This window comes from Dermacentor andersoni, chromosome 2 (assembly GCF_023375885.2).
Source record: "Dermacentor andersoni chromosome 2, qqDerAnde1_hic_scaffold, whole genome shotgun sequence".
In the NCBI taxonomy this organism is placed as follows: domain Eukaryota; kingdom Metazoa; phylum Arthropoda; class Arachnida; order Ixodida; family Ixodidae; genus Dermacentor; species Dermacentor andersoni.
The window spans coordinates 68,105,509-68,115,791 of NC_092815.1; the positions used below are offsets into that span (position 1 = coordinate 68,105,509).

Sequence of the window (10,283 nt, forward strand, 5' to 3'; positions counted from 1 at the left end):
CCGCGGCATAAAACGAAAAATACACTTTTGTTCCGTGAAGTGAATAAATACTGCATTTTTTTTTTGCTTTCATCGCACTCTCTCTGAGTTCCGTTTTTGACAGGTAAGTGGGCAATCTCAAGCTATTTCGGTTAAGCAGTACTACCGTTTAGTACATGCTTTTCACGAGGTCCGGCCAACTACGGTTTAACGAGGTTTCAGTGTACTAGGTAATTGCATATGTATAAAGAATCCGGCCGCATTGTGGATGATGCAGCTTGTTAAACTTCACCATGCCGTGAAAATGTCATGGTTTAATAATGGCAAAATACAGAACATTGTGGGTCTTTAAGCTTTTACAATGAGCGTGATTACCTCAAAAGGCATTTTAATAACAACATAACTTCATAAACGTGTTGAACAAACCACTCCAATTACGCCCCTATTAGAGAGGTGATGTAATGTAGTGTATACAATATCAAAGCAAATTGTAAAATCCTTTCTATAGCTCCGAAGGGAAACAGCCAATCAGCTGAAGTATTTGACATCATCATACCCCCTGCATGTATGTGCACGTTTTCTTGCTAGCATTAGATGGCTATAGCAAATCAAGTGAAATACATATATTGTGCTAGAACTGTAATGCTATAAAGCACAAGCGAACTGCAATATCAGTCGAGTGGCATATGAAGTTACATCTACGTTTACCTAAGGAAGTAAAGCCAAACTCAATGAATGACAAGAATTATTGGAAAACAATGTCTTAAAAACTGCACTGTGGATTATGAAAAATACCATAGTGGAAGGCTGCACACTTACTTGGATTCGTTGGGTTTCTGTATTAACGAAATACACTCAATCAGAAAATGTGTTCAAAATTCTTTTAAAAATTGGGAAATGTGATAATTAAGCGATTTCTTTTGGTGTGCTTTTACCACAGAGGCATACATTTTTAAATGATTCAAGGTAGTAAGTCATTATAATACCACTAATAGCTTATTTACCTTCTGCCTAAAGTAGCAGGTTTATAATTTCCTAACTAAAGCAGTCAGATGACTAGTCCCAATGCAAGAATTGAAGACCATCAAAGAGTTGGAACCAGTCCTCGACATGCAAAAAGCTGATGCTGCTAATTTATGCAGTGAAATAAATTCTGCTCGTTTTCACGCAGAAAGCCGAAGCCGAACTGTCGAAAAGCACAGGTGTCACACCCTTTGCAAATTCCCATGCGTGACAGGACTTCTTACATCTCACCGTCAGGTGAGCATGAAGCAAACAAGATTGCAGTTTGATAAGGGTGCTCACTTCAGACTCGCCCAGTGGGTAAGTGGGAGGCCAAGTAAGGTGGAAACTCATGGGCATCTGCTAAGGATTTGACAGCTGTGCTCTTCAGTAGTCCAGTTTCTGCTTGCTTGGTGAAATTTGCTGGAATTCATTGTGCTGTGGAATTCACTGCGACAGCTTTTTGCATGTCTAGAACTAGTTATGAACTTCTCGGATTATTCGTTCGACTATTTTGGTTAAATATTTAATCAGAGTCATTTCCTAAGTACTTCTACAATTACTACCACGAGTCATCTTACAATGTGCACTCTTGTAGTAAAAGCAATACCGAGGAAATCACTTGATTTCTGCATCTTGCAAATATTTAAGAAATTTCAAAAGCATTTATGGAAACACCCTGTATGTGTGCATGGACGCTTTTAAATCCCACTTTCAATATAATGTAACCACTATGGCTGAGAATTGATCACATGTTTTCGCACACTCGTGGTTGTCAGCAAAATGCCACAAACACAGAGCTACAGTGACTGGCCTTAAGTTGAAATGAAAATCTAAGCTGAATCCTCATTGCCAAATGAAGGCATTATTAACATATCAATAACGAAGTTCTTGGAACTAAACTTACAGGAAAATTCCAATGGGGATGATTTGTAGAGCTGCAGCAAACTCAAAGCCAAAACCCTTGAAGAACTTTGATGTGGCTGGATAGAGGCCATTGAACAGTAATGACCCTGTGAACATGGCAAAGGACTGCAGAGCACTCATCACAGCAAAAGCCTTGCCTGCAAGCAAAAGAAAAAAAGTCAGACAAGTACTAATAGCTTGTACTAACAGCAACAGCACAGTCAACATACCACTGTCTTTTATTTTATTTTTTTTGCTTGAAGCGCAACGATGAACAAAGGGATTGGTGTACTTATTCTGCCCACACTTTTGATTCATTTAAAGAAAATAACGAATTTGTAGACATCTAAGTCTGGAATAAAAATGCTGCTGCAACAACTCTTAAGGCTCTGATGACAACAAGAGAACTGCTAATGAACTGATCTTTTAGGGACAACGAATATGGCTAGCAGTTCCAATAACTTCAACTAAGGCCCTTGAGCTTTTTTATGCATGTTACTTCACCATGAAACTAGAAACAAGACAATTATTGTTCACTGTAAAGTATGTCAAGTTGATTGCCAAGGACACAAACTATCCTCAGGCCTCCAAGCAACATAGATGCTTTTTATATCCTAGACAGATGACATAATTTACATATTTAGGTTCCATGACACAGTAAAAATCTAGAACTATATATGTCTGCACACAGGTGGATATTTGCCACTATGTACTTTTGTTAAATTAAAATTTGACCTCTTAGAATGAAATGAGCTCACATGTATAAACTATGTAGTTGCAAGGATGAAAAAATAATGCTGCTCTCATGAACTGAGGGAATCGAGATTATTCAGAGCCTTCTGCAGGTAACTGACTACCTGGCATCGTTTGAGGTTTTTCAAAGAGCCACCAGGTGGATGAACATGATCGTGTAAGGTGAGAAACTGTGTGTGTGACTTCAGTGTGGGTGCTACAACAGCAGCAAGGCAATGACGATGGCAATAGTAACAATAATGGCAACAGCATGAATGAGTGACTTATTGTACATTGGTAAAAAAAACATTACGACCTGTCCCATTACGACCAGGCTTATTCTGGAGACAGTACAATGTGGGAAAAATTGTCACACCCTCCCTTTTGTAAGCAACTTATTGCTATGTGACATGATGCAGGTGAAGGGCAGAGGTAAGGATGAAAATTAATCTTGCATTCCACCCCTGCATCTGTGGCCTAGTGGAAACTGGCAAGAGCAGAGATGTTTTCGCTTTTTTTAAGCAAATCATTGTTATGTGACATGAGGCATGCACCCATCATCTCAAGGTGCTGGCTGGCATTGGCACAAGAGATGTATGCATGTATTTGTGGCCTAATGGGAAGAGCATTGGGCTTTTGTGCTGGGGGGCCGGGTTTTGACTGCACCATCGAACGCACAATTTCATTTTCACTGAAGACGACCATAATGAGGCAAGACAGGAAACTACCAATCCATCGACTGCAAAGAGCCTGGTATGAAAGAAAGAATGATTGCCTATTAAAAAGCAAGGCTTTCTGTAGAACTGCATATTTAAGTCCATGGTGTACAGCCCTTAGCTTAAGATGAGTGCGTGCTTAGTTGTTCATGTCAAAGTGTTTATTTTGTTTCTTATAAAATACACACCAGGCACACGATGTGGGCATAAAAGCCATGATGGTTGTGCGAGTTGGTTACAAGCTTTGAGTGTACTGATGCAAGCAATAAATCATGTTGATAATGGCAATATATTACCATGGGTATGTTCAGAAGGTGTCCAGGTATCTGACCTTCTATCGTACTTTTTTACTATTTAGCTTTCAGAGAAAGTGTCGAGCCTGAATTAGTTGGCTACAGTGTACAAGTGAATGTGCTAACCCCACCTAATTGATTGTAAAGTATCTAGGCTCAGCAACATAAAATGTGGCAGAAATGAATTACCTTTTTCATCCACAGCTACAATCTTTGATAGCAATGCACGAACTGAAGGGCTCGTAAACTCGCTGAAGACAAAAAGTACAGGAACTGCAAAATTGCAAATAAAGAAATACAAGAGAGATTTCTCAGGTCAGCCTGTTAGCAAACTTCAAAGCAGCATTAGTTCTTGCTAAATACTTTCACAGGTAGGAACAAATCAGACGTACTGGAGAAATCAGGAGGGAGGAAACAACATAACTCAAAATAATTCATGTTTCCCACTGCAAAAGCACATCAGATTATACAGCATATATAATCTGCATTTAATTATTAATATACTAGAAGCAGAAGGGCAATTTCAGCAAATGGAACCAATTATGTTTTAACGCGATAGCGTTAGAGCCCCGCGACGCAGATGATCTGGCACCGGTGTCCGGTGTCGGCATCTCACATCCAGCGTCAACCGTCGTTTCACCAAAAATAATTTCAAACCACGCATACCCAACCATGCAGGCCCTCCATGTAGTGCAAGGAAGTTACTGAACTAATTTAGTTTCTCAAGGTAAAATATGTCAGAAAAATTGGTAGTGGCTTAGCTCGGCTATGCCAGGATATACATAGCAAAAGCTAAGGCATAGCATGGTTAGCCTTGATTAATCTTGATTGCAAGTCTAGGTTAGTCTGGTTGTCTAGCTATGTTGCGGCGTTTAGCCAGTCGTTCGGCGCGCTGTTCGTCTGTTTCCTGGGCGATTCGTTTCCTCTTCATCTCGTTCCGATGTCGATTCCAGGCCTCCTCCTGCTTATCAGAATTGTTGCCGTCCATATTGCCGCCTCAACTGTGGTTGCGGTGCACGCAAGCTCTCCTTTTCTATCCTCCGACATGTTATGAGGCATGCAACACAGCTGGCGAAGCGAGTGGAGGTGAGCACAACGATGAGGAATGGGGTGTGACGAGAAACGCGGTGTGACGTCATGTGCCTCCTCGGAGCGCGGCCACGGCGAAATCACAAGTTTGCGGCCAGTAAAGCTTTTGCTTTAAAATCATAAAGTATGACTTACACACAACCTACATACATGATAGCGTCAGATTGTAATCTGATTATATGAGAACACAATTATGTTACACGGAAACTCGAAACACAAACTCCTTTCACGAATCTCAAAGGCTATAAAGCGGCGTGCCCGGTTCCTTGCAACAGGTCACATACTATTCTTACTAATCCAGATGGTATTCGCCTCCCCCATATCACAGCCCATGCAAGAGGTCGTGTTTCTACCAGAAATCTCGCCTTCGTGCACAGGCTTCGCCACCAGCATTTCCCAGTAAACATTGCAGTTACATAAGGTGCAGTTTGCCGGGAAGCGTGAGAAGCAGTCGGGGATCTTTGAATGCTATTGCGTTCCACTCTTAAAGGTGAAGCTTAAGCGTCCTCCAAACTTTTGATGCCTTGTGTGTATCCCAGCAATGAGTATTTTCAAACACCATCAAGTTAAAAAGAAACTAGTTAATCAAAATTTAACTGATAATGTATCAGCTGACCGTTAATTCAATGAAATACTGCAAAAATCACTGAGGAATGCCTGTGTAAGATCTTTAAGACAAGCTATCTATCGCAGAGCTTTTATCCTAGCCCACAACTGGAAATCCATAAAACACACTGACAGCATTGATAGAATTGACAACATATGGTATGAGTCAGATACACAACTGGTAGCCACAGAAAGTTGGTTCCATCTAGTAAATATATAAAGCACCTTGCTCTCTTTGGGAATTATTAGAACATTTATTTCTGGCTACCCATGCACACAATTCATGTGGAAATGTCTTACAGTTAAGTTAACACATGAACATGAAATTACAATAAACTCTTTCAAAGTAACCATCACTGACTTATGGTGTCTTAAGGAGTACTGGCACAAAAATTTTTACTTGTCACCTTTTATATTAAATGACGGACCAAGCACTCTAAGTCCTGGAAAGAATACAGGCAAGCAACAGTTCACCCTGAACAATTTACTATAGTGATCGTTTCTACGAAGCAGTTTCAGCCGGTATCGGTACACAAAAGGCAAATGTGTCATAACGTCATGATAAATTGGATTGCTGTTTATGCAAAGGCAGTGATTGTTGCACACAATACACGCACAGCCCTCTTGTTTGCTTTTTTATGCACTACATCATCATACCTAGCCTTGTACCAATGACATCACAGTTCAACATTTAGAGACCAAGTTTAGCATCAAATTAAGGTATCTTTAAGTGTTTCTCAACCTTCATACTTCCTAAGTGTTATCCTTTTAGATACGCAAAGCATGCGGTAGAGTTTATATCACTTAAAATACATGTCAGTCCTTCTTTAATAAACAAGTACCCACTGGCCAAGCATGGTATATTAGTATATATCAAAGTATATTATTTTAATTATAAACTAGATCCGTTATTCTTCACCAACTTACCATGGGCTTGCAGCATGTATCACCAACACATCAGTTGATTGTCTATAAATGTTAGTTAACTGCATAGATTCACGAAATCTTTTTACGTGTGGAGAGCAAAACAGCCCTTTCACTCACTGAAGTACACCATAGACGTTGTCGTGCAGAGACCAAGCCACAAGAGACCCAAGAACCTTGAAAGTGATCCAAGGAGGCCAGCAAAAGCATCAGAAATGCTCAAGAAGCGGTAGGCCAAAGGTAGCACTACCAGGAGGGCTACCCCTTCCACAGCAATATTGACTCCTTGCAGGAAACTGTAATGACTTGCGGTCCAACGAAGTGGCTCATCGGTCAAGAATGTGTACGTCAAGTAGGTCTGGGCTGCACCAAGAGAGATAAAGACATCAACTACGAGGTACGTGATGTTTCTAGCTCATGCCACGCAGAACATCAAAGCACAGGCACATATTTTAATGTCGTTATTTCACTCTTTCGGGAGTGCAATCCAACAAACAATTATGTGGGAGAAATGCTGCTTAATGAGGGCCTCAAAAAAGAAAATGTGTGCACAGTTTACACAAGCATGCAAACCGAGTCAATAAGGCCTACACCCTGACCAAGTCACAAGCACCTTTGTAGTGGGTGACACTGAGACAGCCTACACCCCGGTCAGATCTTTGTGATCTAATTAATGTACTACACCAGTGGCTCAACAATTATCAGGGAAAAAGCTTGGTGATACTTGAGTCCATTTCCAGTGTACGCCTATACTCATTGATACTAACCAAACACTTGAAATTTGTATTGAAATGTTGAAACTGCATTTCAAGCACAGGTGAAGCCACAATAGTTCAGCATTATCATTACTGTAATTCCGGACAACCACCGCAATGTAACCTATCAAGATAAAAATACTGAATGAACAAATAAATGAACGAACAGCAAACTACAATAAAATAAAATGCAACGCCTGTCAGTCAATCTCTTACAACTTCAAGACTGCCAAAATACCTTGGCTGACAATCAAATTAAGACAAACTACTTGCCTGCTAGGCCATAGAACATCGCAAAAGCAGCAAGAAGCAGAAGAATGACATGGGCTCTGTTGCCCCGATCTCGCAGCCTGAAAACAGTCATTGCCATGTCCGTCACATGCCGAAAGGAGAAGATTCCAGGGCGCTCCATTCCAGTGTCAACACTTGCTTCAGTGGGCACTTTGTCGTGGATCACAAGCAAAACGTAGAAGACGGCAGCTGCATAGATGAAGAGCTCAACTAAAAAGATCACTTCATAAGTAGTTGTCTTGAGCATGCCTCCAACAAGGTACATTCCAAGTGCCCCTCCAGTGAAGATCATGGCTTCCAGTATCGAAATTCGGCGGCTCCGGGACTGGAAAGGCGTCACATCAGTGAGATAGCCAAAGCAGCTTGATATTACTCCCAAAGATCCGGTGGATATGCCAACCAATACGGCACTGATCATGACAAGTGATACGCTGCTATTGAGGTAGTGTGAGAGAAAAATGAAGTTCAGCACACTTGCCATCCCCCCAACAAGGGGGACAAGCATGGGCCGCTTGCGACCAAAGCGATCATTCCACGATCCAACCCACATACCGCAGATCAGAGTCAGAATAGACATTGTCCCGTAGTAGAAAGCAATCCACACTGAGGCTTCAGCTTTGATGTCAGTACGTGTCTGGTTCTGGGCCGAGTGACAGTCTGCAACATTGGTTGTGTTGAGGTGCCTGAAGCAACACTTTGTGTTTATAATGTCCTGGACAGCGCTCATCTCCAGATGCATGGTGGCGAAGAATAGAAACACCACTGGTTCCACTGTGATCTGTAGCCCCATTTTCTGCAATACGAATGCCATCACAATTAACTCAAGATTTTGCCTTGTGCAACTTGGGTGAAAGGCCTCTGACAATGAAAACGAGGAAATGCATGCATAGTTAGAATATTAGAAATATGCATGAGCACATACATAAGAGGTAAGGTTTTGCACAATGTTCAAGATTGATTCTTGGCCATTAAATAAGCCTCTTGGCACTATGATACTTCATCTTTTCGTTAATCATGCAATGTAGTATAAGGCAGGCCGAAGTTATCCGTTAACCCCGAACATATTGCACCGTGTGCCACTATATGAACCACCATAACTAGATACGATACGTCATAAAAACAACTTCCACAGTTATCTTTCCGACATGACGAAGAGGCTTTTGAGTTCTATTGCGTAAGGATAACAACAATACTGATAAGGTACCGTTATCACCTGCCAAGAGGTAAAAAAACAGCAAATAGCGACGCGTCATCATAGGTGTTTTTTTTTTTCATTTTTACCTGGATGTCAGTATGTTCGAGTGGTATTTGAGCAGCACGTTTATAACGGTCTGACAACTTCCACTTCACTGATATGTGCACAGGGCGCAAAAGCAAACCGAAGCAAGAACATCTCATTTTCATGTCACTGAACCAACGTCGTCAACCTTTCTCCTCCATTGTAGAAATTTATGCGACAGCATCGCTTTATTCCTTTCCTCCGAACATACTGAGAAAGAGTAAATTACAATTTGACACATTGGGCGAAATAAAGGGCATATGCGCCTGACAGCACTTCCCGTGCCCCTCGACCTCATCGAATCCGGTTTGAATGAACTAACTTTGCACGCACTTCACGCTCCATGGTCCGGCCGCTTGACCTAGTTTCTGTCCTTTCGTTTTCTTTCACCCAGCCCGTGGCAAGATCTGAAGATCAAAACAACGATCCGCGCATATGTTACTGCCTCGTTGGACAAACCGACGATATTGACACGCCAAAGACAGATGAAATGACGGCGCAGTTTGTACTATCTTTACTGGGCCCTAGATAAAGAGTGTCATACCAAGCGCTCAACGTCAGAAAAGCGCTTGTCAAACACATCGCGTGATGCGTCGCCGCTCACTCGAAACCAAACGCTCGAAACGAAGAAAATCTGCACGGCGCGTCAGTTCCTACACTTACCGGACGATCTGTGCGCAACTCTCAGAACTCCGATCCAAGTGCGAAAACTGCAACCAAGAGGAGCGCGACGCACGCTTGTAGCTGTAGGTCTTTTTACTGCAGCCGACTCATCAGCGGATTACCGCAGCTGGGACCGCAACAACTCGCGGTACTCGCAGGCGGACGGACGTGCGGGCGCGCGGCACGGCGGCCCACAAAAAAGTGCCTTGGATCGTCACCTTCGAAACGTTGGCGCTGCGGTCGCCAGTACAGTTTCAGTTTTCTTTTCGCACAAAGCAACAGTATTGCTTCCTATTTCAAATTGGTTTTGTCCTAATCATGCTTTTCGTTAAACAAATAAATTATTTAAACTATATTGAGGCATAGTAAAGCAAGGATACGATCCATAAATGATACTGCTAAAGGTTTCAGCCGCTGAAACGTAGTACCAGCATAAAAGGCTAAATTTTTAAATTTCTGTTAGTTTTATTTGTGATCTGAGATTTGAAGAGCCACATGCCTGGAGACTGTGGCGTGGAGTTAGCCTCAGAAATTGCGTCGTGCAACGTTTCAGTACATACAAATCTTAAAGGCCACATTCGAAGTGTTTGGCGTTGTGACTTTTCCGAAGTGGGGCGCTTTAAGCGCAACCGAAGCATTGTACCCGGGAAATACAAATGTAGGAATCGATTAAATTTTTGACGGTGGCACTGTCTGTACACGGTTCATATAATCCGCATTCTTTAAACTTCTGGCCTAACGCTTCAATTCTAATATTTCTCTTACGGCAGCCTAGAGTGGTATGAGCTTGCGTCAAGTTTCTGTTACAGGCTGATGACGCTTAGTGAGGCAACAGCGCTGTAGCGAAGGATCTTGCCTATGAAGAACGTATGCGCGTCCAAAAACGTTGTACGCGTCGACATGCATCATGGGTTGTTGTCAACGGTGACAATTCAATATCGAGCAGTGGGCCCAGAATACGCATTTATTTTTTTTTAATTTTTTTTGTGTGATAAAGGTGTCATTGATGGAAGATGTCAGCTAACATTGTAAACCATAAGATCACTGT

The 10,283-nt window shown here is 41.9% G+C and overlaps 1 protein-coding gene across 4 annotated transcripts in view; it reads right to left on the bottom strand.

Moving 5' to 3' along the window:
- The window catches only part of LOC126541925 (proton-coupled folate transporter-like), a 49,476-nt gene extending 40,059 nt beyond the window's left edge, over positions 1-9,417 (bottom strand). For all 4 annotated transcript variants that reach the window (XR_008614853.1, XR_008614854.1, XM_055077019.1 and 1 more), the window contains exons 1-5: positions 9,236-9,417; positions 7,276-8,086; positions 6,368-6,610; positions 3,818-3,901; positions 1,889-2,045 (exon numbers count right to left, since the gene is read on the bottom strand). Coding sequence is in view for 2 of the 4 variants with exons in the window: in XM_055077019.1 (XP_054932994.1) it covers positions 1,889-2,045; positions 3,818-3,901; positions 6,368-6,610; positions 7,276-8,083 (1,292 nt within the window). In the remaining 2 variants the exon portion in view is untranslated. The remainder of the gene's footprint in view (positions 1-1,888; positions 2,046-3,817; positions 3,902-6,367; positions 6,611-7,275; positions 8,087-9,235) is intronic.
- Between the last annotated feature and the right edge of the window lie 866 nt (positions 9,418-10,283).